A 26,834-nucleotide genomic window follows, 5' to 3' on the forward strand; every position below is an offset into this window, starting at 1 on the left:
ACTATGTTGACCAGGGGTTCAAATGCGTGACGATTGGGAGTGCTTTCAGCGACCGTATGATGGAGAGGGCCGAAGAGCGTCGTCTCGACGGTGAAATTTTTGGTTTGTCCAACAGTCTGTCCTGGTTTGATAGCTGCTCGTTTCGCTCCGCTTCCGATCCCTCGTCGAGTCTCTCACTCTTGGCGACGACACCTTTTGCATGAGTTGAGCGTTGATCAGTTGAGAATATTTGAATCATGGTGCACAGGACTGGTTTTTTCAACAAAGGCAGTTGAGACGGGTGTCGGATTGTAAATGTCTAGGCCACAACGCAAAGATCATCCCGTCACTTCCTAGCACTCCGTTATCCCTGCCACAGTGCGGCGTGACTCGGGAGAAACAGATGAATTCAGTGCCCAACAGTTGCCAGAAGTCTGCGCAGCGCTTCACCCAAAGCAGCTGTTTAGTGAAACAGGCAGGCGGTGACGGGGGTTGCTGCGTGGCTTGTCGGGGCTAGCCCATCGGTAGCCCGTACCTTAGTTAGCTCAATCAATGCCGGAACTGAGAATCAAAGTTGCTGTGCACGGAGCTAACGAAGGTTTAAATCATCCCTGCTGTTACCTAGAAAGCGCAGCATCAACGATTTTAGCTGATTTCCCCTGTTCTTCTTCTTGTTGTTCTGCAGTAATTTGCGTAATCCTACCGGATTGTTCCGTATGAATCGCATCGCCAACGTGGGAGCCGAAATCCCAAGGCGAGAAAAACAGGAGCTCAGAGGGAGTGGTTGTGATAGCGAGTTTCCTCAGACTTGAGAAACACACCTCTTCTCTTAGCCCGCTGCTGGTTTCAATTACTGAAAGGGAGATCGGAAAGGATCTCAGATCTCGGCCAAGACGGCACTTTGACCGGAGTGGGGACGTCCCCGCACAGACCACTCAAAGTCTTGGCGCTCGTTTCGTTTGCCCAACCGTCAATGTTCGCTGCCCCTTTCCGGCCGTCAACCAACGCCCGGTAACGTAACGAGGTCCATAGACTGACAACTCCTTTTCCCCGTCTCTTTTCTTCGACCCGGCCGCACTTTTTTATGATACCCTAGCAGCTTGGCGTTTGACGGCGGCTTTACGTTTAATTGACATTACATTCCTTGTAATCAGCCCGGAAGACGTCAGTGTCGTCGTCTCGAGCCTCCGTCTCGACCAACCGAACCCTCGAACCCGAACCAACAAGCAAGCCGGCTTTGCCCGCACCTCTTCCGCTCCTCGTCGTCCACTTACCAGCACGGTCTTCACAGTACCGGAGACATAATCACATACCTACGAGCCAACGACGTCGAGCCAACGACCGTCAACCCCGTGGCACACCCACGGCTCCGACCCGCCATGCCGGCGCTCTACTCCAACCTCCCCCCAGGGGGTGCGCGTGACTCTCTCGAACTCGCCTCGCTGGCGAGCTCCAGCCAGGGCGCCGCAACCACCGAGACCGACTCGCGGCCGAGCATATCCTCGTCGCGACGCGCCTCGCTCGAGCGCGACGACCCGCTCGACGACGCCAACCCTGCCGCGCCCGGCAGCAACAGCGGCAGCCCCAGCCGGCGGCCCGCATACCACGGCCGCTCCTTCTCGGTCTCGTCCACCTTCGAGTTCGCCGCCAACCTCTTCCCGCTGTCGAGCACGGCCGGCGGGTACGCGCCGCTCGGCGCGCCCACCTCGGCCGGCCTCGCCCACGGCGGGCTGGCCGGCGCCTCGCTCGAGAAGCACAAGACGCTGACGTACCTGAACGGGCTGTCGCTGATCGTCGGGCTGATCATCGGGTCGGGCATCTTCTCGTCGCCGAGCCAGGTGAACTCGAACGTGGGGTCGCCGGGCGCCGCGCTCATCATCTGGGTGGTCGCGGGCATCCTGGCCTGGACGGGCGCTGCGAGCTATGCGGAGCTCGGCGGCGCCATACCGCTCAACGGGGGGCCGCAGGTGTATCTGTCCAAGATACTCGGGGAGCTGGCCGGGTTTCTGTTCACGTGGGTGGCCGTGCTGGTGCTGAAACCCGGCAGCGCGGCCATCATCGCCATCATCATGGGCGAGTACCTGGTGCGGGCGGCGATCGGGGCCGAGGCCGAGACGGTCAACCCGTGGATCAACAAGTCGGTTGCGTTGGTGGGCCTGGTGACGGTGACGTTTCTGAACTGTGTCTCGACGCGTCTGGGGACGCGCATCAACGACATGCTCATGTTTCTGAAGTTTGTTGCCTTGCTCGGTGTTACGATTACTGGGATTGTGGTTGCGGCCACGGGATACTCGTCGTCGGGCACGGCGAGTCTGGACTGGAAGAACCATTCATGGTTTGAAGGCACCAAGGTGGATGCCTCGGCGTGGGCGGTGGCGTTATACGCTGGCTTGTGGGCGTTTGATGGGTGGGATAATGTGGGTTTTACCTGCTCTTATAAGCTCTGCTCCATCCCGTTCACTGACCTCTGCTGCGCAGACCAACTACGTAGTTGGCGAGTTCCGTAACCCCTCGCGCGACCTGCCGCGCGTCATCCACACCGCCATGCCGCTCGTCATCGCAAGCTATCTCCTCGCCAACATCGCCTACTTCTTCGTCCTCCCGCTCGAAACCATCAACTCGTCCAACACGGTCGCCGTCATGTTCGGCGCCAAAGTCTTCGGCACCGCCGGCTCGCTCATCCTCGCCCTGATCGTGTCGGCCTCCTGCTTCGGCGCGCTCAACAGCTCCACCTTCACCAGCAGCCGCCTCGTCTACGTAGCCGGCAAAGAAGGCTACATCCCGTCTGTCTTCGGCCGCCTGGGCCTCACCAGCAGCGGCGGGGGCCTCCCCGACGCGCACCACGACCCCCATCACCTCCACCACCCCGCTTCCTCCTCCCTCCCGAACACCCTCCGCACGCGGTCCTGGCTCCGGCGCAAGCTGGGCTCGCTCGTCGGCGACGAGGACACGGGCCTGTTCTTCACGCCGGTGCCGGCGCTGCTGCTCAACGCGGCGCTGACGGCGGGCTACATCGCGGTCGGCGAGTTCGGCACGCTCGTCACCTTCTACGGCGTCGCGGGGTACACCTTCTACTTCCTCACCGTGCTCGGCCTGATCGTGCTGCGCGTGCGCGAGCCCCACCTCGAGCGCCCCTACCGCGCCTGGATCACCACCCCGATCGTCTTCTGCTGCGTCAGCCTGTTCCTGCTCAGCCGCGCCGTCTTCGCCCAGCCCCTGCAGACCCTCATCGTCGTCGGCTTTGTCGTCGCCGGCGTGCCGGTCTATTTCTGGCGGGTCAGGCGCGGCAGGGGCAGGGCCGTGCTTGCCATCAAGAGGGAAGGGACGGGGGAGGGGGAGGAGGGGAAGCGGAGGTGGTGGATGTTCTGGAGACGGAGGAGGTAGAAATGAATGGGGGAAGGGAAGGAATGCATTCCGTGGGTGATTCTTGACTTCAATCATGGCTCCTGGTGCAAGGGGGCGGCGAGGTATTTGGCTTCGGGAAGCTGGATATGACTACCGCATTACTTTGCCCTGATCATCGAGGGGTTTCTCCTACATATACCCAAACCGCTTGTTGAGCAGGTGAGTTCGGGGAATAGGCCGGACTGGGGCCGCAGTGCCTGTCCGAGCCCCCTGTATAGTATATACCATGCTCAACATCAGACAGACGCGAGACGATACAGCGTCGAGACATAATTATATATTCGCAACCTCACTGGTTGGTTGTCTGAATCTCGCAGACACAAGCCGCCTTACAACCGGGCAAATACCACCCAGCCTGCTGCTCCGGACATAAGGGCGTTTGGACTTGGTAACTAGTTCCTATTCCTTCATAACTCATAACTAACCAAAATACGCATCCAGCACACGCTGCGCATTCTCAGCGGGCACATGCCGGCGGTGATTATACACAATTTGATCCTCCTCGGCCCTTCGTTCCTAATTCCGAACGGAAGCGCAGGAAAAATAGAAACCTTCCCACCCACCAAATTCACCAGCCTACGCAAATTCATCAGCCTACGACCGCGTCTGCCTCTGGCCGTACGCCTTGGTGGCGTAATCGCCGTTGTGCACAATCAGGTCCTCCGGGCGGTAGTCGAAGCGGCCCGACAGGTAGCTCTCCAGGATGGCCTTGGTACCGGCGGCGTAGCGCTTCTGGGCGTCGAGCGAGGTGCCCGACATGTGGGGCACCATGGCGTTGCCGCCGCCGAAGGGGTTCTTGGCGGTGCGCAGGGGGTGGTCGGCCGGGGCGGGCTGGGGGAACCAGACGTCGCCGCCGTAGCCGCGCAGGTGGCCGGTGCGGAGGGCCTCGGCGACGTCCTCCTTGACGACGATGGCGCCGCGGGCCGTGTTGACGAGCCACGAGCCGGGCTTCATCTTGGCGATCAGGTCCTTGTTGAACAGGCCGCGCGTCTTCTCGTGCAGCGGGCAGTTGATGGTGACGACGTCGCACTGGGCGACCATCTCCTCGAGGCTCTCGACGCGGCGGCAGCCGATCTCCTTTTCCTTCTCGGGCGACATCGGCTGGTAGTCATAGTAGAGCAGCTCCTTGCAGTCGAAAGGCTTGAGGCGGCGCAGCACGCGCTCGCCGATGCGACCGGCGGCCACGGTGCCGACCACCTTGCCCTCGAGGTCGAACTCGTTCTTGGCCGCCTCGGCCACGTCCCACCGGCCGGCCTCGATCATCTCGTGCGCGGGCACGAAGTTGCGCACCAGCACCAGGATGGTCATGACGACGTGCTCGGCGACCGAGACCACGTTGGAGCCGGTGACTTCGGCGACCGTGATGCCGCCGTTGGTCTTGTTGGCCGCGTCGAGGTCGACGTGGTCGGAGCCGACGCCGGCCGTGATGCACAACTTGAGCTTCTTGGCCCTGGCCAGGCGCTCGGCGGTCAGGTAGCCGGGGTGGAAGCTGGGCGATCTCAGTACACGACTGTCCAGCATGTTTTCTCCTTTTGAGAACCCAGGGCGACTCACGGGGTGGTGATGATGACCTCGGCGTCGACCAGCTCCCGGTCAAAGGTCGAGTTCTCGCCATCCTTGTCCGAGGTGGTCACCAGGGTGTGGCCCTGGTCCTCGAGCCACTTACGGAGACCGAGCTCATTTTCGGTGGTTCCGAGGAGGCCGGGCACCTGCGTGATGCATCGCAGCGGTTAGCCCAAAGCTCCGTTGGCTAACCGGCTACTCTCGAAACGCCGGAAGCCCCACACCGCCCGTGCCGTGCCGTGCTGCGACGAACGTGCGGCCAAGACGGAGGAGCTGCCCCGTAATCGCGTATTTGTCCCCACTTCCCCGAAGACTCCGAACCACCGTTGCAGCCTGCAGGCCCCAACGCATCCTTGCTCCACGGTACCCCGCATCCATCCGGCAACCGTGTTCCACTCTCACCAACTTCGACAAGTGGCACAGGAGCAGTGGGTTTGGGGGATGTTTTTTTTTTCTGGGGCGAGGGAGGAAGGACCTTACCTCCTGGGCGTGCTTGCCGCCGTCGTACAGAACAGCCAGAACTTTGACCTTTTCGCGTTGAGTGGTTAGCTGCCGGCTGGACAATTGCGGACCGAATCTCGAGGCCCGGAACGTGCTCCTGCTCAGGAGGGTGCTGGATCCCGGGGCGAGAGTTCGAGCGCGCGGAGCAGCCCGCCATGAGCAGGAGCGCGTGGCAGCAAAAAGCAAAGAGGCAGAGCGAGCAGTAAGTACCATTGTGACAGATCGTGAGCGTGGAAATTGTTGAGATCTGGGCGATGCGAAAAGGAGACGGCGGGATCAGGATGCTTTATAGCCGCTGGAACCGAGCGCCGGAGGTTAGTATCATTCAAAGCGGGACAAATGCAAGGTGACTTCAGAGGAAGGCACAGTTCACAGGGGTGGGAGGAAGGAGATACCTTATGAACTTGGAAAGTGAACGAAGAGAGACGAACGGATGGGGCTTATTCCAGTCTGGGAGCAGAGGTCTCGGGCATATTTATGTGCACCTTGCCCCCCCTTTGTTCAGGTCTGCGGCGTACCGTCTGTGGAAACCGATCATCGCCCGGCAATCCACTGGCTCCCGAGGCTGGGAAGGTGTTCGGAGAGTGATACAAACGACCAGGTCGACCAATGCCGAACGAGTGGAGTGTGGTTTCCCACTCGTGCAGGCTCGGCAGGCTGGGGAACCTCATTGGCGCCCGCAGGCTCGTTGCTTCCTGCTTTGCCATGCGTTGCACCGTTGATCGGTTGCATCCCCAGTCCTGGGAACAGGACACAGGACATGGTGTGGTAGCAAGTGAGGGGTCGTGTGGGAACAATTCGTCATTGGATCACAGCATGCAGTGCTGAATTCCCAGCACTTCGGAGTAGAGGAGTGCGGTTTCGCCGGCAGACGCAGCTGGCCGTGAAGGGCAGGGAAGAGGCATAGTGCACTTGCGCTCACGCAGGTATGTATGTTCGGGAAGGCACCTCGATGGCCGCTTCCACAACGATTCAGGCAGCACCGGGCGTGGACTCAGGCGTGGAGTACTCCGTAAAGTGTCCTGAACTGATCGTCAAGTGTCCTGAACTGATTGACCCCTCTCTCCTCTCTGGGGCTGAGCATGCGGATGGCCACTTCCCCCTCACGCGGGAGGCTAAAACCGCCAGCCAACAGCCAATTGCACGCGGTGCAAGCTGCGGTCGCTCATTAACCCAGGCTTTGGCCCCTTCGGTACTTGTTGGCCGGCGTCTGATGGATTGTTCCCTGCTCCGGAAGTGAGACGGTTGTAATTCGGCGATGGCTCGGCATTCTTCAAGGCAGCGAGAGTGCCCCGCTGCATTGAGCGGGGCAGCCGTTGCTGTGGAAGCGAGGCTGCGAGCGTCGTGTTGCGACGCCCGGGCGAGCGGCTGGGGGCGGCATCATCCACGGGCACTTGGCGTGCGCGAATGTTCGCCCAGATGCTGAATCCACTGCGAGAGTAGCTGACTTCGCTGGGTTGTCAATGGATGGCTCTTCGCTACTGATGCTCCCCAACAGGGCCACGAATTCCTGGGGCATCTGTTGTCTATGCAGGCCCCATCGGCATACTCACGTTTAGCAGTGTGCTAGATCGGATCATTCAAAGGGTTGGTTGACGCGGACTTCTATGCCTTGAATCTCAAGGAAGGGCCGCTCCCCTGGAGACTGAATCACTTGGGAGGAAACGATCCGAGGCTGGGCCGCTGTTGATCAGTGATCCATGTACGGTCGACAAAAGCCCAGAGCGAGGAAGCCCCAAATCGCGACTACGCGACTCCGCGACTCCGAACATTACCGTAGACCAAGATCCCGCTCGTAGGAAAGAAGAGAGGTTTCATTACAAGATGGCATGTCTATGGCCCCACGTACATACAGCACATCCCAGTGTGGCCTCTATATATCGCCATACTCCTACCGTAAACCCGACAATATGCACGCTCCGTCGAACTCCACAAAACCAACATACATGCTGTTCCCAGAATGCCTCACATTGCTCCGTTGCCCACCCGGCAACTCACACCCGCACGCCTCTATACCTCTACTCTCTAGCCACAAGCACATCTACCCCCATATCTGCCCAACCAGTCATAGGCTATACGGCGGCGGTAGTTCCTGCGGCGTGCGGGCCCCCGCAGGACCCGCGCCGCCCGACGCAACTGCGGAGCCAGAGCTAGAGCCAACTCCGTTCATCAAGGCCGTCGCCTTGGCCATCATCTTGGGGAAGTACTGCTGGATAAATGACTCGCTGTCTTCTTGTCAGCCTGCCAACTTTATGCGGGAAACGGAGCGGCGGGGGTGTTAAGAATGGCAACCACTCACGTGTAGTAGCTGTGCTCCGACCCATGCGGCCCAACCAGGTTGTGCGCCAGCTCGTGGGCAACGACGACCCTAGCCCCAGCACGCGTCAGCTTCATCTTTCCTTCTGTCACACAAAAATAGAAGCAGCTTTGATATTAAGTCAGTAGGTAGCAGCCGGGAAAAGCACTCACCACCACCAAGTCACCGCCTCCACCCTCGCCTCCGGGCCGGCGGCGCCTTCCGCAACTCCCCTCAAATGCAACTGCTCGAAAAACCGCAGGTTACAAAACACACTCCCGCCGCTATTGAACGCGATCGTGCCGCCCTTCTCGTCGTAAAAGATATGCAGCGCCTTCGCGCCGAGGCCGTACACGTCGCCGACGTCCCTCAGCAGCGCCTCGAACGCGGCGATGCCCCGCACGTGCGCGGCCACGAACTGGCCCGGCGCGACCGACAGGTCCTTAGCCGTGAACACGCGCATGCCGCGCGGCGCCTCGGCCGCGAAGGTGATGTTCTGCGCCGGCGTCGCGTCGCAGTAGGTCGCCTGCTCCTTCACCTCGGTCTGCTGCGGCGGGGAGAAGAGCGTGGCCGAGTCGTGTGCGCGCGTCGACTTGATCGCGTTGAGCAGGTTCTGTTGGACTGCGGCCGGTGAGGTGACGCGGCCGTCGTCGACGGCGCCCGCGGCGGGTTTGCCGCCCGTGGGTTGGGATGTGGGTTGTTCGGGAGCGGGGAGGAATTGGTCGATTTCGGACGGTGGTGCGGCCAGGGAGTCCTCGCTTGTGTCGAAACCGAGGCGGCGGGAGAGGGTCGAGAAGAGACCCCCGCCGCCCCTCTTGGGACGTTGCCGCTGTTGCGGTGGGGGAGACGCGGGTGGCTCGCTCCCTGGTGAGTCGTCAAAGCCGCCGGGCATGCGCACACGATCCCGTTCGGGCGTTTGCACGTCTGCTGCGCTCGTCTGTGCCGCCCACTGCCTCTCCAGCTCCTGGATCTTCCGCTGCTCCGCTTCCAGCGCCTTACGCCGCTCCTCTTCGGCGAGCCGCGCCTCGGCCGCCTTAGCCCGCAGGATGCGATCCACGTTGTAGCCGCGCGCTCGCAAGTCGAGCAAGCCGAGCTTCAAAAACGGCTCGAAGAAAAAGTACGCATGCTGGTTGGGGCGGTTCAGCAGGAGCTGGCAGATGGCCTGCCCGACTTGGTACATATCGGGCTTGCCCTCAGCGGCGACGTACAGGGTCCATCCGTTGGCTGTGTTGGAGCTGGCCGCCGACCGCTTCTCTTGGTGCGACTTGGCGTGCCCCTTGAGAGACCGCCGCAGGCCCAACGAGCTTACCGACACGACTTGCAAGTTCTTCTCGAGCCACCGCGTGTCATGCTTGACCGAGTCCCTCTTGTCCTTGGAGTACTCGTGCAAGAAGAGCTTCGAGCGCTCGAGGACGTGCTTGCGCAACCATTCGGCGCCATCTTGGTTCGCGGTGCGATGTCCTACCCACAGATCCTCCTTCACCCTGCTGCCTAGCGTGTGGGACCCGAGGCTCATGTAGAAGGCCTCAAGCAAGTCGTCCTCGGGAGCGCACAGTAGCGCTTCCTTGAACAGCCGGTAACTGATGTAATCGTCAAGCACCACAATGTCTTCAGCGCTTGCGAGCTGATAGTGCTTGATGGGTGCCTCATCCTCCTCGATTGACTCTGATTCCTTGTTCTTCCCCGAGGACAATTCCCGGGAACCAAGCAGCCAGGCCGATGTCCTCATCTTCTTGAAGAGCTCTTTATCCCTCTTAAGGGTCACGATGTCTTCGGCGATCGACTTGAGGAGATTGAGGTACTTTTCCGGACTCTGCAAGGTGCTCAGCAGCCGCGCCGGCTCACTGCAGGCTAGCTGAGCAATCTCGTGCTTTGTGGGCTCGCTCTTCGCGCCACACTTGAATAAGAAGGTGTTTGCGTCGGGCCCAAAGTCGACAAAGTCGAAAATGTCCTTATAGGTTGACGAGCTTCCCAGATAGCAATGAGGAGGCCGGACGTGAACCAGCTGCGACCCGGACTTCTCATTGGTCGCGGGTCGACGATCCTGCGTTCTCACGACAGGGACGATCGCCGCATCCCGCAGCTTGACCAGGTTGTTGTGGTCCAGGTCGCTCAGGCGAGTAGAGAAATACCCAAACAGGGTGACCGCCTGGTTGCGGTCGGGAGGCGGCCTCGCAACAAGCCGCGCCACGCACCCCGAAATCGGGGGATCGCGGGCAACGCCGAACTTGAGAGCATGCTGGTGCAAGTCTCTCCTGAGAATGTTGTATCCAAGCACGGACGCCCTCTCGTCCGTGTAGCAGGCAGATGGCCGGACGAGTTGTTTCTCGTCGCCTTCAATCGGAAGAATAGCCTTGTCGGTTGTTGACAAGTCGAAGGACGAGTATCCGTTGAGGTGATGGTTGGCAATGAAATAGGACATCGCATTCTTTCGGAGGTTGTCGTCCGGCGAAGCCATCATGTCAACAAGTTCCGGCACCGACGGATACGGCCGTAGACCGAGGCCGAAAAGGAATCGAGCCTCCGCGCTCGTGTTCCTGAAACTCCCTGGTGGCCCCGGCCACTGGAGGATGGGCAACCCCAAGACCCGCAATGAGTCCTTGGGCTCGTAGAGTTCCGAGACCCTGTATAAGCGCGTTGTGCCTTTCGTGGGCTCCATCCCGCGAGAACCGGCCTCGGCAGGGCATAGTGGTGATTCCCGGAGCTTCTTCATGTCGGCAGCCGGAATATCGTCCTTGACCGAAGCGAGATACTTGATCAACTCGACATGACTCCATTTCGCACGCACGCCGTCACCAGCAGCGGGAGACGGGCTCAGCAGCCTGGTAAAGATGGTCTCCAGATCAACAGTCTTTCGGACACCCAAGGCGGTCAGGAACTTGTCCTTCAGGTTTGCACAGCCCTCGAGAGTCGGCAAATCGTCGAACAGTTTGACGGAGGGGAAGAAGGACTCGCCCGGCTTCTTCATGCCCGCCTTGGTTGGCATAATGGTGACATTCTGCAGTGCCGATACCACCGATGTCTTGGAGCTTGCACTCAGATTGTCCCAATTCTTTGAGAGAACCGTCAGGACCTGAAGCGCAAACTTGTCCGATTTTGTAAGATTCTGCTCGTCCGCTCTCCCTGGCGCAGACTCGATCAGGAACCTAAGCCAGGGCACAATGCCCAAAGGATCCCAGCCCAGAGCCTGCAATCGGGCCTCAGGGATGCCGGCCGTGAACGCTATCGGGAGGGTGGTGGGTGGGATTGGGAGTGTCGCCGGGATCTTGTTTGTTAGGTAATTCTTGATCGTCCCCAGGGCAATGATACCGCCTGAATCGCCGCCATCCGTTATGGTGGCAACCGCAACATCCAATAGCCGCTGAACGCTCGGGCGGTCAAGCTCTCCGTCGAAAGCTCCCCTGGTGATCCACTGAAGGAAGTGGTGAAGCTGGTCCTTATCCAGCGCCTTGGCACCAAGTTCCTGCCAGATGTCGTCGACTGTTATGTCTTTGATCAACGCGAAGTCGATCAACTTCTTGATGAAAGGATCCTCCTTCATCTCCTTCAGAACAACCGGAATCCCTCCGACGAATTTGGCGATCTCATCCGACGAGATCCGCACCTTCGTTGTCGGCAACACGCCCCTGGAGGAGAACACCTCGATGGACGGGCGTTTGTAGGCCGTCCAGAAGGCTTCTTCAATGATCTGAGCCACGTGCGCACTCGGCGTCGAGTCTTGGAAGGTATACGTCTTCAAGATATGCAAGGCCTCGGGAATGCAGTTCCGCACATCGTCTAACGAGATGGTCGATCCCTTCTTGGTGCCAGACTGGGACATTCTCTCGAGTTTGTCATTCAAGTCCGTCATTTCGTTGGTGAAAGCAAGTCGGGACATGATACCGGCGGCTCGAAGCATCTCCATGTTCCAAGTGCGCACCCAGCGGGCGTTCAAATCGATGGCCTCGCGTTCGACCGTGGGGATGACTGAGGGAGCAGAGATGTGCATCCCGGCGCCGGTCGTTTGTGTTGTTGGAAAGCCGATAAAGATACGGCCCCCGGGCTTCTTGCTTGGCAGCACGGAGGCAAAAACATCTGCTATCTTCGCGGCCTGGCTTGACGAGGATGTCTCCGAGGCGACGGTTTCGTCGTAGGAAGAGGTTAAGATGGAGATCTTCGTCATTTTTGGCGGGGGCTTCTTGGTAGCCCGCTCCAACTCAGCAGCGAAGGAAGAGGAGACGTGTGTGGCAATGTGCGCCGAGGTCACGCGAAGGAAGATGGATGAGGTCGAAGTCGCGGTGAGGTCTTCCGCTATTGCCTCCCGAGCCGCCTTCTCTTCTTTGGCCGCCCTGCCGCGAGGCCCAGAATGGGACGAGCCCGAAGTCAGTCTCGAGAAGAACTTCTTCAACGAAGGTAGCTCCGAGCTATAGTACGATGACTCGGCAGACTTTGCAGCTGCGGCGGTCTGTGGCTTCCAGCCAACGACGCTCATGAATGCGGCATCTATCTGCGTGCTGGTGCGGTCCGCTGTGGCAAGCTTCATCAGCCCCTCCTTGGTCCTCGTCTCCAGGTCTCGCGGAATGGGGACGCTCAGGCTGGGGGACGATTTCTTGTGCAGCGCCAGGATCTTCCAGTCGTCGATCCAGAACTCAATGCTCTCAAGAGCGACAAAAGTCAGGCTGGTACAAAGAAATTGACTGACAGACAACAGGTTCGGGACCGGCGTTGTGGTACTCCTGTAGTCGAGAACAAATGTGGTATCTGGGCTTCCCTCGTCCGGCGGAAGAGTCACTTTCCTTGTGAACAAGGCATTTCCCTTCCAGTAGAAGGCCATGGCCTCGTTACCGGAGCTGACAAAAGGCTCTTCGCAGTCGGCAAAGACGCTGTAGAACCCAACACCAAATGCGCCGATTTTTGTCTCGTCCGGATTGCCCTCGGCAATTTTCTTCAGTCTGGCCCAGTCTGTCTGGCTGAAGGGCTGGCCATTGTTCTGGACGACAAGCCGCCGCAGGGTGTGGTGGGAAATGACATGCTTGATGAGCTCGGAACGGCTGGTGGTCGCGGGAAGCGGGACTTGGGTTGAAGGCAGCGTCTCCCACTTGACCCTTACTGTGGTCGCCTGGGCATCTGCGGCATTCTGAATAAGCTCCCTCAGGGTCGTCCACTCTCCGGAGTACCGAGCCAAGACCTTGTCAATGAGCGCCCGGGTATCGACGGTAACCGCTTCTTCATCCTCGCCGCTGAGGGCGGCAGCGCGCAAGCGCGCATAATCCATGATGCGAGTGCTGTGTGTACCTCTATGTACGGCAGGTCAGGCCCGCCAGGTCAGGTCGGCAGGTCCGAAGGATGAAGGTTCGCTCGGCGACTCGGCGCAAGAGAAGACAGAATGAAATCGGAGTCGACCGCCTAGTCGAAGTTTTCGTGAAAATCGGCGGGATGGCACGCGGTGCCTCACATCTCTTCGCACCCCGAGAGGGAAACGGCAATGCGGGAAGTGTTTCGGAAGAGGGCGAGACGTCAGCGGGCTGTCAGCCTAGCGCAAGAACCCTGACGGTTGGAGGCTTGGCCCTGCGGTGTTGCGAAGGCAGACCGCCACCCCCCTTGTCCACTCAGCCTTATCTTATCACTTGTTGGCCAATTAGCTGCCTGCACATGTTGAGCTTGAACACTGTAATGACAGTAACTACAGGTAACTGCGGAGTGCGGAACGAAGTCGACGTTGCGGAGGAAGAGCAGCGCATTGAAATGCATGCGATGACGGGTTGCGAGTTGTTCGAAACCCACTTGGTTCATTGTCACGTCTCGAGTGTTCCCGCACTCATACAAGGTTCCGGGGTTTGTTTTGTTAGCTCGGTACGGCCAAGCCACTAGTTGAACCAGGGGGGTTGCTACACTTTTCAGGGGCTATTTAGCCGCACAGAGCAGTGTTTTATTGTACTGCCCTCAGCCTTTCTGCACATCTGCAACCACCTGGAGTACAGGCGTATTGGACTTGCCGGGCCGTGAACCCAGTGAACTTGACGATCTGGGTAAAAGTGAATCTTCCGTATAGATAAAAGTCTTAGATCTTGATCCTCTCGTCGCGCGGAAGGTCTTTGGATTTAGCTCTCTTGGTAGGTGTTGTATCAGCAATTTGCAAGACCACTTGGAACTACGGGTGTGGCCTATGCACCAGAGGATGGAGGTCACTTCGCCATAGAAACTGCGAGAAAAGTGACTTGTTGGGAGAGACTTACGTAAGTGGCTCCTTAGCTGCGTCCAGGACCCTGGTCAGTCACGAAAAATAACAATTCAAACCCCGGAACCTTGTATGACCAAACAAGAACTGGCGAACTCGATTCGAAGTAGTTAACCGGCAGAAGATATGCTCTGGTGTGGGGCTATCTCCTGTAGTCCCGGTCATGGCGCCTCGTCCTACTCCTGCTCCTGCTCCGCCGTCTGCCATCGGCCCTCATGCTACCAGCTCTGTCCACGCTCCTGCTCCTACTCCGCCGTCGGTCGTCCCTCCAGTGACTTCGTTCACGGCTGCGACTCCGACTGCGACTCCGGCTGCGTCGCTCGTCTCGCCGTCTTTCCTGTCGACGGCGGTCGTAATCTGGGCTAAGGCTCCTCCTCCGCTGACGGTACTCTTTCTCTCTGTCATCTAAGCTCTCCCGCCTCCTTTGCCGGCTCCGGCTACGATCCCGATATCTGTCCCGGTCGCGATCCCTGCTCCTGTGCCTCCTCCTGTGCCGGTCTGAGTCTCTGGGTCGGTTCGAGTCCCTGTGCCTGCTGCGTGATTCCGTCGCTGGTGCCACATTCTTCGAATCTTCGTCTTCGGTGTTGCGGGTTGGCACTTTCGAGCTGTCCACCTCCACAGCATTGGCTCCTGTTGCGCTGCGCGGTTTGATGGGCAAGCCGAGCGCCCGGGATATCGCTTCTTCTTCGGCCTCCTTGATCTTGCGGATCTCCTCGCGGCGCTCTCGCGCAGCCTTCTCCTCCGCCGTCTCCCCCGAATCGGCGGCCGTCGGGTCGGCTTTTGCATACCAGTTTAGGTCGCGCCCTTTGGCCCATCGCCCGACAGGCGCCTTGAGACTGTGGCCTAAGTAGTTCTCGCGGTACTGCGAGGTGGCGACATCGTCCCAGCTGAAGTTGACGCCGCCGCGCGAACCCGTTTTGCGGACGGTCGAGAGGAGGTCCATGGCTGTCTGTTTTTGATTGCGTCGTAGTTCGTAGCACCGATGTCAGCGAAAGGAAAATGGTACGGATTAGTGCGGCGCCGCGTCTGCAAATGTAAGGCGCCGGTGGAGAGCGAACCTTGGATGAGAGTTGAGAATATCAGTGTTACGAGCTTGTTGGTCGGCAGCCAGTAAGATCAAGGCGACAGATCCGACTGCAGTTGCCAAGCTTCCGCCCCACTGTTCCATGCAGGAACCCCTGCCACAGCGAGCAGAAGCTCTAACGTGCAACTGGTGTACCAGGGGGCTCCACTTGCACCTAGTTTTAGTTGCCCCCTCTCCTACGGAGAGGGGGGGACAAAATCATAGGACAGCACAAAATTGGGGGACACTCCACCATACATTTTTCCCTACATTCGCGTCCACCCGCATTATCACGCCCACATTCGCGCTCCAAACCGCACTTCGAACTACACTGCAGATGTCACACGCAACTGTGGCAAGGGCACCTATAACCGCACCGCGGTCAAGGGTAACGAGCGTTCCTTTAAAAAGGAACCTTACCTAGAACCCCTTCGTAGGAAGATAGACTACATCAATATACTTTTATAATATATACTAGTATTTAGGAGTACCGCCTCATTAGCTGACGAGGCTAAGAGGCATTGATCTTTCTTACCCTTATACGTTTACCGCTAGATAGTTACTAAGGACCATCTATATATAATAAGTAGTGCCTACTAACGATTTAAACCTATTTACTTCTCTTCGAAGGGAACTAAGTTCGGCTTAGAAGATATTACAAGTTATACCTAATAAGTTGTATAGAGCAACGTCTAAGGTAGATAATACTCCTTTTTAAAGGAGTAAGCTTTAGGAAAAGCACTATATAACGAACTAGTTCGCTTTACTACTATTGTTAACCTAGCCCTAGGTATCTTTAAGGCGCTAGGAACTAGATAAAGTTAAGCCTTATAAATATAAACGTCTATAGAGATATATAATAGACACTTAAGTTTATTAAGGACTTTAGAGTTATCTACAATATTCAATAGGTTACTAGTATTAGCCTATAGAAACTTAAGTACTTAGAAGCTATAGTATCCTTTAAGATAGTACTAGAAGAAGACAATTATATATAACAATATATTTAAAAACTATATATCTTAGAGTATCCTCCCTCTTAGATATTTAATAATTATATTCCTTATATCTATTTTATAACTATTAGGTATAAAGTCTAAATAGCTATTAATAAGAACTTTATCCTAGACCCTAGGATCGAAGACGCTGCTTTAGAGACTAAGGACTTAACCTAAGAAATGCTAAAGACATTAGTACTAGAGAGTTAAGGACCGCTAAAGACCCTAAAGCCTTAGGAGATCAACGATTAGTAACTAGGACTAGCTATATCGCTAGAAATATCGATAAGAACTAAATATAATCCAACTAAGAACTAGCTAATAACTTTACTAAGCTTAACCTTTTAAAAGCAACTAAAGCCCTAAGATATATTAATTATTCTTTAATAAAGATATAAAACCTATATCGTTAATAGCTATAATCTTAGTAAACGCTATTAAAGATTACTAAAAGGATTATAAGATCTACTACCTTAGAACTAATAATTTAAAGAGGAAGATCTATTATTTCTAATAGCTTAGCTAATTAGCGCTTTTAACCAAGTTCCCTAGCTACTACTATAGACGCTTAGCTAACTATCCTAGTATCTATCTAAGCTTCCTAAACTAAGTACAATTATTTAGAACCTTAAAATAGAACGTATAGACAGTTTAGTCGATTCTAATATCTCTTTACTATTCTAAGAGATACTAAGCCTACTATATAAACAAGGAGCTAGACCCTCTAGACAAGTAGCTAGAGCTATAGATATCTAAGCTGCTTTCACTATATAGGACTTTCTTACTTAGATAGCTTAAATAATAGAGAACCTAAATGATATAGGGCAAGAAGAACAGGGGGGTTATGTGACCTATATGTCTGTGTACGTAGATTAGATAAAGGTGCTCTACGCCCCGCGTTGCAGACTTTGCAACGCTAGGCCCATTCAGGCAGGCGGTATACACATATATGTTCTGCCCTACAGACATATATTTCTTAATGTACTACCGCCTAGATCTTCGATCCACTAGTATCATCAATCTACATCTTGTTATTCTACGTATCTACGGCACTTCTCTATATTAAGTGGTAGCTACAACTTTAAGATCATTAACCTAATTATTCTTTTCGTTATTAATCGACTAGCCTATATAGCAGCTTTGCCAATAGTAGTAGCCAGTTGAACCCCCGCTTTCTTCGTATAGCGACTTGACGAGGTCGACAGCGTTGAAGGCACCTAGTCCTACCTTCGAACGACGGTTTAGTCGAAGAGCCTCGATCGTATAGTAGTTCTACCGATAGCGATTACGATCTTTAGCTATCGATCGATTAGTCTATATAGTAGCGATCGCCAATAGTATTGCTAACAGTAGTAGCTAATCAACTACCTAGTTCTTTTTATATAGCGGCGATAGCCGATAGCGATTGGAACGCCCTTTCTCTCTAGCCTAACGACGAACCTTTTATTAGGCCTTCGTCAACTATCAGTATGTCAATAATACGCCTATTCGACCTAGCTTCTACGATTTAAACTAAGGCAATAGTTAAGATAGCTGATTATAGCTACAATACTTGTTCTTATACTTCCTCGCTAGCTAAATAGCTCTCTAAACGCGATACTACTATATCTAAGAAGATTAAAGAGATGATATACTCTTTGTATAAAGGATTTATTTCCTTGGCTCTAGAGCCGCTAGTTCCAAAGGATCCAACTTATATCGATCTTGGCCAAAAGGATCTTAACAATATACAATTAGGCAATAAGCTATCTTTCGAAGACGCTTAGAGCGACCTTAAAGAAGCGGAAGATATTCTAAACCTCCTAGAGTATATTAAGGTTAACACTAATTAGCCTTTTATTAAGTGGCTTAGCTAAACTATAGACGAATATACCGCTCTACTCAAGGATACTATCGCTATAGTTAATCAACTTCGAGCTAATGTTACTAAGATTCGACTTATACTCGATAGGTTAATAAGCTTTTATAACTGCTTTAAGGACTTGCTAGAGCTTATAAATCAACTCTAGATAGCTATCACCTAGACTAGAGAAATCGTTTAACAAGTTTAGTACTAGGATAAGCTCTTTGCTCGATATATATAATATATTAACGATCGGCTAAATAAGATCAACGACGTTATTGCCTAGCTAGCTACTAAGGACCGATCGGCTAATCCTGTTCTAGCTAAGGAGCCTTTGCTAGCTACTTCTATATCAACTATAGAACTATAGTTGTATACCCCTTCTATTTAGAGCCACTGCTCAGTAGCAATAGTAGCTTCTCTAATAGAGAGCCTTTATACGCCTCCTCTAGTCTAGCCTACTCGACCTTATATATAGACCGCCTTTCCTATCTCTCTAAAAGGCGTCAATATCGGTATAGCCTATAACCTAGCTATAAGTATACCGCTAGTACATTAGGCCTATATTATATACTCTAACAATTTGCGCTTAGGCGGCTAGCGCTAGGCTATATCGCCTCTTAGCGACCTATACTATACCGAGTCGCCTTAAGGCGACCTTCGCTAAGGCGAGCCGCCTTAGGATAGCCAACACTAAGCTACATCGCTTTTTAAGTAGCCCTCTAGCGCTAGCGGCTATAATCTAAACGACCTAAGCGACTTAGATAATAGCGACGGTAGGCACTATCTAAATAACCGTTTAAACAACCGTCTACCTTTTCTACCTCCTCTAAACTACGATTACTAGAAGCATTCCTATAATACCGTAGGCACTAAAGGTAGCTGATCCATCTCTACCTTTAAGATTAAACGTAACGATATTAGTACTTTTAATCCTAGTTATAAGGACCTTAACAATATAAACATTATTATAGATAGTAAAAATGTGATTTTTACCGATATCTATTGCTTTATTTAACGTTTATCAACTTTTTTAGAGGACCCTAATACTAGCTACAACGTAGCCTAGCAAATCCTATACCTCCTACCTATAGTTCTCACTAGCTAAGCCCTCCTCTAGTAGAATAGCGAAGTTATTATATAGGAGCGTTTATAGTAGCGTTAAGTAGGCCTTTATATAGTCTTTAATCAATTAGTAAAGCGTTTTATAATAGATCGCTAAATAGCTATCGACAAGTTTAACCGAGGACGGTTAACTATTAGGTATATTGTAGAGAACCTTAACGCCCTAATAAACTTCTTTTAGAAGAAGTTACGTTTTATATATATAGTAGGCTAGATCAATTATAATAATTCAAACTAGTATAACGCTATAGGCACTATCTATAACCGTTTAGATTCGACTATTATATCTTTTCTTCTATAGCCTAAGACAAAGTATACTCTAGTACGCTATATATATAAGATTATAGAAGTATAGCCTACACTTATTACTATAGTTTATAATAAGTTCCTAGAGTTAAAGAAGTCTTCGCTTATTAGTAAGTCTACTATTTCTAGTAATACTAAGTCTAATAAAAAGCTCTTTAGATGCACTGATCGCTATAGCGACGATCACTAGAACTACGACAATAACTACTATAACCGAGATCGTGACCAAGGTAGCAAATACTGCCTAGATAACTACAATTCTAAGTATAACGATCGAGCCTAAGACTAAACGTACCTTATCGACAACGCTAATTCGAAGACGTTATCCGATTTAGAAGCCGACGACAATACTAATACTAACCGCAAGTCATCTGCTTCCAACGGTATCGACGAGTTAGATATCGCCTATATAGCTTATAATTCGAAGCTAACCTATTACAAATGTTATTAGACCTTCAATATAGTACCTACCACCAATATATACATTCGCACTTATAGCAAGATAATCGTTCCTAAAAGCATTCGCCACTATCGAGCTAATTAGGCCAACCTAGGCTAGCGAACCTACAAATACTACGATACTTTGTTCGATTCCTAGAACTAGCTCTTCAAGTACCTAAAAACCTGTTCAATAGCCGCTTCTAGCACTATTAAGTGCTTAGAGCGTGTTATCGCTACTACTAAGGACGCCTTAGAGGACAATATCCTACTTACCAAAGGCTCTAGTCTAGCTATAGACTTCGCTACCGACCTAGAGGTATAAGAGGCCCCTAAAACGGCTAACCTAAGTATTAATAGCCTATATAGCGCCTACACCTACTTATATATTAAGGCCTATACTTAGCCTAACTACGAAGACCTAGAAGTTTACCTTAATCTGGGTACTAGCCATTCAATCGTCGATAAGACCTTCCTAAGTACCTTCGAGTACTCGATTAAGCACTACAATAGCCAAATTCATAGTATCAAAAAGACTTTGCCTACCTAGTAGGCGACCTTCGTCATTTACCTACTAGGCGTTACCGCTACTAGCCTAGTACTCCTTAAGTTTATTCGGTCCGCTTAAGTAGTAGATAAGCTATTCGCCAACCTCCTATTAGGAGTTAACTTCCTAGATCTATATTAGGCCTCTATCGATTATAGTACGAAGGTCGCTAGCCTATATAGTATCCTAAGAGGATTCGATATACTATTCGCTATATATACCTAGACGTTCCCCTATATACGTAAGGTTAAGACTATATATGCCGTTACCTTATAGCCTAAGCAAGAAGCGTTCGTCGCTATAGATTATAAACCTCTTTTAATAGACTAGTCTATAATGTTCAATACTCGTTATTCTACTATTCTAAACGCTATTGTCAACGCTAAGACCCCTAAAGTAGTAGCTCTTAAAAACCCAACTAAGGGAGTTCTCACTATTCTAAAGCGCTACCCTATTAGCTAAATCGAGGATATTGACGATAGCGATTATATCGCCTATTCCTAGGAGATAGCCTTTATAGCATTGACTATAGCAACCGCTTTAATAGCTATATCGTCTACCGCTACGAGCTCTAGTTCAGTTTAGACCACTGTTCAGTATACTAGCCTTGGCGTATTAACTGCATTCGATATATATAGCCTAGTTTATACTATTTTAGGAGACTCTATGTAACTTATAAACGATGTTTCGTCTTAGACCCTAGCATCTTTGTAAAATTCGCTAGAGCTATCGACGCCTTATAGCAATATAGTATATTAGCTAACTACTTTATCTGAATCTAGACCTATATTATACTAATTAGCGTACCTACTAGGCTAGCCTACCTAGCTTATATTACGCTAATCGATCTAGGATCCTAGCACTGATAGTTATTGAAATAGTGCAAAACCTCTACACCAACCTACCCCACCACACCCAGGACTAGGCATACGAGATAGCTCCCAAAGGAATACAGTGTCCCTCTAGACGAATAAAGATAGTACATATCAAGTAGTAGGAAAGATATCTCTTAAAAGGAAGATATATAGCTTAGGCGTGTCTAGTAGGATATAGTAGAAAGACAGAAGACAACGAGAATACAGTTAGAGCTCAACAGTTCAAATACCTATCGTCTAGGCAAAGGTAGAACAACAAAAGAAGAGGCTCAATAGCCCTCCTAAAAGAAGGAGAACTACCAACGTAGTATTAACGAATATATATTGACAACTACTTAATACTTTACTTAATAACAAAGAAGATAGGTTTAGCCTACTTAAATATATATAATCAGAGGGCTAGACCCCTTAGCAATAAATGCAATATACTAAAATAATTAGAAAAACTAGGTCCCTATATCTAGGTAGTCTATTACCCTAATTCACACTTCCCTTTTAAGCTTGCTATACACTCCTATAGGCAAGTTCGTACCTTAAAAGCTCCCTAGTATATACCTCTTATCGTCGCTACTCCTTAAGCTACTCTCTATATATAGCTCTCTTAGCTTACAAAGGCCTAGCTAGCTATAGTAGCTAATTACACTATCTTTTGTACTCTTCTACTTCCTTGATATATACGTCCTATCCTTACTACTATACTAGATACTTATATTTATAGGCGAAGGTATAGTCGTATAGGTCGTATAGTAGTAGACGAAGTAGCTATTCGAGCTTAATAAGCTCCTTACGAAGGCGCTTACTACAGTACTATACTAAGGGTAATATATAGCTAGATAATACAAGCGATCCTTATATCTACAAATGCTTCTATACTAGCAAATAAAGCATCTTAAGATAGTTCAGCCTCCTTATAAGTATATAGACAAGCGTCTCCTCTTCCTAGAGATAGAGATCAAGTACTATCATCCTAAGTGCCGCCTATACTAGGGCCCCAAGCTTTTTAACCTATATACTACCAAGGAGGTACTCCCAGTTGAACTTATCTATAGGGACGTCGACGAGCCTTCGAGTTGTAGTCGCCTACATCGTAGCAATCTCTATAATCTTAGCTTCAACGTTCGCCTAGGTCGATATATTATTAAGATCCTCCACTAGTATAGCTAATAGTTCTAAAGTAGCATTTTAGTCCTCTACTTAGAGTAGTAAAATAGCCTTAGATACTAAAAACATAGTTTATAACTATCGTCCAAAGTCGTCTACAAGGTCTTACAAAGATAGCCCGCCATTTAGCTATCTATCTAGTAGAAGCCCTATAATCCTATAGTAGTACACTTAGTATATTACCTCTTACTTTGATTAAGATATAAGGATTAGCTATATAATAGCAATTAGTCCCTTCTCGCTCTAGTTAGAGATCTAGGCTTACTTAAATACCACTGAGTATATAGCTAAGATTCTAAGCTCTATATCGCTAAAGTAGTTACAAATATACGTAGGTAGGTCATTGAGCCTAAGAATATCTAGCTTATTAGGTATAAACACGTTGTCGTCCTAAAGGACTTTAATCACCTTGTCTTCGTTGTACTCTAAAAGCGTAGACTATATAGGTTCTTAGGTCGAAGACAATAGGTCTAGAGGGAGCTTATACATCTTACCTTCGTTCTATTATAGCGAAGGGATCCCTTTGACGCAAAGTAGACAATCTTTGAAGGTGCGAAGAGCATTCCTACAAGCTCCCAACCATAAGTACAATATACACCGCTATACAACCTTCTTATTGTCTCCCCAAAATGACTTAGCATCTTTGAGTCTAGCTCTTGCCCTACAAGGGAGGCGTAATACCTCGCTTAATCGCTATCTCTAGCAAGCTTCTATAAACCTAGTAGCATATAAAACTTAAGCTCCCTAAGCAGCTGCTTCTATCCTAGGGCAATGGTCACATTAGCCTAAGATTATATAGGCCCTATAAAATCGAGAATCTTGCGACGACCTATAGTAATGCTCGCAATAGCGTATAAAAATTTAGCTCAATAGAAAAGTCGCTCTCTAGATAGAAAGATCTAGACCAATTAAAGCGATCGTAGGAAAATTTAAAGTATAGTAGGCAAGGCGAAAGAAATAGTTGATTATAAGAGAGCTAGCGAAAGGATCGAGAAAAGGGGTAAGCAAGCCTTTAAAGGTAGAAAAGCTACTTAGCTCTTTTCTAATCTAGACGAAAGAAAATGGATAAGGCCTATAGCGCCTACTAATTGGCTAGAGATAGGCTAGAAAAGAGCGTTCACCTCCTAAATTCTTAAGGCCTTCCTTTCCTCTTTACTATTCTAAAACTATTTCCTTCCTCTAACTTTTTTACTACTTTATTCTAGTGCCCTTATCTCTCTAGATAGATTAGGTTCTTAGTAGTCGAGTCTTCTACTTCCCTTTCGAATTTATATATAGCTCCTATATATAAATTTATAACCTAAAAAACTAAGATATCGAACAACTAACGTACCTACGACGTCTTATAGGAAATTACTAATAAAGTAGACGACTAGAGGCTATTATTATATAAGATTACGAACTGCTAGATCGATCTTTCGCTAATATCGAAAACAAACATTTTTATAGCCTAGAAGTATATCTAGGTAGTCTAGAGCAAGATAAGGGATCCGCCAATACTAAAAGATAAGTACTATACTAATAAATATACTACGATCTTAGTTAAATATAAAGCTATCTACAATATAATTAAGATCTTCTAACTAAATGTTAGGCTACTATATATCTAATAGGTCCTACTAAGTAATTAGCAAGATTAATATAGGATATAGTAATTAGTTTATATCAACGATAGGCTAATTGATATAATTAAATAGCACTATAACACCTTAGTCCTTTGTCCAATATACGTAGAGCACTACAATAGTAGACTACTTAGGCGTTAGATATATTATTTCGCTATACACTTAAATCAAGCTTTAGCTCTCTTAATCTAGGTATAAGGTCGTAAATAAGTACTACACTTCCCTTTTATACTTGCTCTCTAAGTAGAGGAAGACTAACACTCCTATAGCAACAAAGTTCTTTACTAAAGCTATAAACTATTATACTAACGTTCGACAACTCCTTTTAACAAAGATGGAGATATTTATATGACCTAGCTCTTTAATAGCTACGCTTTTCTTACTCCTCTCTTTACTAATAAGTATACTAACTGTATCTAGTTAAAGAAGAAATATATCTAGATTTACGTCTATAAGAATAATTAGAAGCACCTAGCTTAGGACTTGATCTTATAGAGCTATCTCCTATATAATCTAAGGAATAATCCTAAGTTAAAGCTATACCTAGAAGAAGTAGACTAAAAGTAGTTTATCTTACTAAAGGATATTATTAAGGAGTAGATAGTATAGTACTAGGTTAACTATAAAAGTTTATACTACTAAGGGACAGAGACAATAGACAAGGATAGGCAAAGGGTAGGATATAGTCTAGGAGCTTAGCCTATAGACAATAGATTAAGAGATGATATACCTTAATCGTAGATTTTTCTTAGCCTTAACTTTAGCTCTAAGAAACTTAGTCCTATATAATAAGAAACTATCTATCTAAAGGGCAGAAGTAAAAAGAAAAAGGTATAAATGACTATAAGGCCCCTAAGAGTAGGGTCACCCCCTAGGAGGAAAACTTAGGTACTAGCGAAAAAGAATAAGGTCCTAAAGGCTAAAAATAAACAAAAGACAATAGATAGACGAAGACTAAATAAGATATAGCTAATAGAAATATTATTAGCGAATAAGAGACTAATATAACAACGGATATTAGGAAAGAAATATAGCTAAATACTAATAAAACCATTAGAGATAGCAGCTTCTACGCCCTTCCCCCCTTCTAGAATGTATATCCTTATATATCTAGAGGGCTAGTGTTAAAAACTAGGTAGTTTTCTATAAGGGATTTCGACGATAAGCTCTTAACGAGGTTGCTCCTTCCTTGCCCCCTTCACAGTCGAGTAAATCTAGCTAGCCTAAGGCGCTATAGTACAACCAAGGGTTTCTTCCTTAAAGACCTCCTCCTTAACTACAATTGTAGCGTCCTCTATACTATCTTCTCTTAGTAACCTATTACTATAATCGCTTATACTATAGACCTCGTTATAATCTAGAACTATAATACTATCGTAGTGAAGCCTATTTAGGTAATTAGCGTAGCTACCTAGGCTAGTAAAGACGTAGGTATAGTCTCCCTCTACCTAGTTAAGGCTAATACTATTAGCAACGCTATATTCCCCTTCGCTATCGTCGATAGGCGTCGAGTAATATATATTTATAAAATCTATACCCTCGCTACGATTATCGTCACTATTAGCAGCTCCTAAGTAACTAGCATTTATAGAATCCCGCTTCTCGTCGCTATAGCCTTCGTCGCTAACCTCGTTGCAATACCTACCGTTATAGCGCTCCTCTCTACAATAGAACGGAGTTAGCCTATCCACTTCTAGCTAGACGTTATCTAGCTTAAAGAATTTCTTTATATAGTTCAAAGGATATAGTATCTAGATAGGTATACTATTTAAAGTCTCTAGGAAGTAAATATTCTAGTCTTTAATTATCCGAATATAGAATAGGCTAAACCAATAGTATTCTAGCTTCTAAACTAAGCTTATATCTAGCTAGTACACATTGTTATAGATAAGGATGAGATTACTAATGGATATAACCGCATTTTTAGAGCGAAATTTACATTCATAGGCCTTATTACAGTATTTAGCTATCTTTTTATAGGCTATAGCAACTTATTTAATAGCAATCTTATAATTATACTCTACTTTCTAGAAGATATAAGTATAAAGGGCAATGAGCTTCGTATAGACTTTTATAGGATCTTCTTTCTCTAACTAAATATAGATAGAGTCCTAGGCAAGAATTCGCTATATAGGAATATTAAACTCAACTAAACTAATAGGCTTATAATTATAGATAAGAAAGAAAGGAGATATTCTATAAGAGCCTTTGACAGTCGTACAATCTATATATAAGATATATGGAAGGAGCTCCCTCTACCTCTTTCTTATACTATTAGTCATCTTTATAAACAAGGTAGCAATCGGGATATAGCTAGCCTCATTTACACCATTTATATACGAATTGTATAGTAAGATAATAACTCTTTTAATACCTAGTTTATAAAGGATCTCCTTGACTTCGCCTTTAAATTTAGAGCCTCCGTCGACAACTACAACTATAGGGTAACCTTAGCGACAAAGGATATACTATAAGATAAAGGACTTAACGGACTTAGAGGACTTATTTAGTAAGATCTTAGCTTCAATGTATCCTATAAGATCGTTATAAGCCTCAACGAGGAAACACTTCTTCTCCCTATAGCTAGACGGTATATATTAGATATTAAGGTGCTATTTAGTAAAAGGAAAAGACGGAGGCGCTATCTAACCTGCTACTTCCTTAAACCTCTAAGCATTATACACTTGATATAGGGCGTAAACCCAAATCTAGTTTACTATATCTTTGTATATATCGCGCTAATAGTAGTGGTTTGTCACTTATTAGTACGTTAGCTCCCTTCTACAATAGCCAACCTTATTATAACACTAGTCGAAGATTAAACGCCTTTCTTTAGAGGTGTCAATAATACGCCTATAACACTATATATAATTCGTACTTTAGAGGAAAAGG

General features: G+C 49.2%; 5 protein-coding genes across 5 annotated transcripts; 1 reads left to right on the forward strand and 4 right to left on the reverse strand.

The window, feature by feature from the left end:
- Window positions 1-1,355: 1,355 nt before the first annotated feature.
- Window positions 1,356-3,691, forward strand: THITE_70334 (uncharacterized protein; the record flags this gene model as incomplete). Its single annotated transcript, XM_003649582.1, has 2 exons — window positions 1,356-2,396; window positions 2,458-3,691. The coding sequence occupies 2 exons, from the start codon at window positions 1,359-1,361 to the stop codon at window positions 3,361-3,363; spliced, it is 1,944 nt and encodes a 647-aa protein (XP_003649630.1). The 3' UTR covers window positions 3,364-3,691.
- THITE_2108335 (uncharacterized protein) lies at window positions 3,637-5,761 on the reverse strand. The gene is made up of 4 exons (XM_003649583.1): window positions 5,659-5,761; window positions 5,428-5,475; window positions 4,939-5,093; window positions 3,637-4,873 (listed from the first exon to the last, which is right to left on the reverse strand). The coding sequence occupies exons 1-4, from the start codon at window positions 5,659-5,661 to the stop codon at window positions 3,979-3,981; spliced, it is 1,101 nt and encodes a 366-aa protein (XP_003649631.1). The 5' UTR covers window positions 5,662-5,761; the 3' UTR covers window positions 3,637-3,978.
- A 2,023-nt stretch (window positions 5,762-7,784) lies between these two features.
- THITE_2108342 (uncharacterized protein) lies at window positions 7,785-13,123 on the reverse strand. The gene is made up of 2 exons (XM_003649584.1): window positions 7,914-13,123; window positions 7,785-7,816 (listed from the first exon to the last, which is right to left on the reverse strand). Exon 1 carries the CDS (start codon window positions 12,996-12,998, stop codon window positions 7,914-7,916), a length of 5,085 nt encoding a protein of 1,694 aa, XP_003649632.1. The 5' UTR covers window positions 12,999-13,123; the 3' UTR covers window positions 7,785-7,816.
- Window positions 13,124-13,923: 800 nt separating this feature from the next.
- Window positions 13,924-15,043, reverse strand: THITE_2108344 (uncharacterized protein). Its single transcript, XM_003649585.1, has one exon. The coding sequence runs from the start codon at window positions 14,902-14,904 to the stop codon at window positions 14,104-14,106; it is 801 nt and encodes a 266-aa protein (XP_003649633.1). The 5' UTR covers window positions 14,905-15,043; the 3' UTR covers window positions 13,924-14,103.
- An 11,154-nt stretch (window positions 15,044-26,197) lies between these two features.
- On the reverse strand, window positions 26,198-26,392 carry THITE_2042389 (uncharacterized protein; the record flags this gene model as incomplete). The annotated part of the gene is made up of 1 exon (XM_003649586.1): window positions 26,198-26,392. A coding segment is annotated over one exon (195 nt), but the record flags the coding sequence as incomplete, so codon positions are not given.
- Between the last annotated feature and the right edge of the window lie 442 nt (window positions 26,393-26,834).

This window comes from Thermothielavioides terrestris, chromosome 1 (assembly GCF_000226115.1).
Source record: "Thermothielavioides terrestris NRRL 8126 chromosome 1, complete sequence".
Classification (NCBI taxonomy): domain Eukaryota; kingdom Fungi; phylum Ascomycota; class Sordariomycetes; order Sordariales; family Chaetomiaceae; genus Thermothielavioides; species Thermothielavioides terrestris.

Bases quoted from the DNA above. Each gene is read 5' to 3' on its own strand.
- THITE_2108342 (XM_003649584.1), bottom strand. From the start codon at position 12,998: ATGGATTATGCGCGCTTGCGCGCTGCCGCCCTCAGCGGCGAGGATGAA.
- THITE_2108344 (XM_003649585.1), bottom strand. From the start codon at position 14,904: ATGGACCTCCTCTCGACCGTCCGCAAAACGGGTTCGCGCGGCGGCGTC.
- THITE_2108335 (XM_003649583.1), bottom strand. The intron at 5,094-5,427 runs GTAAGGTCCTTC...TGCATCACGCAG, and splicing joins GCGGCAAGCACGCCCAGGAG to GTGCCCGGCCTCCTCGGAAC. The intron at 4,874-4,938 runs GTGAGTCGCCCT...GAGATCGCCCAG, and splicing joins GAGGTCATCATCACCACCCC to CTTCCACCCCGGCTACCTGA.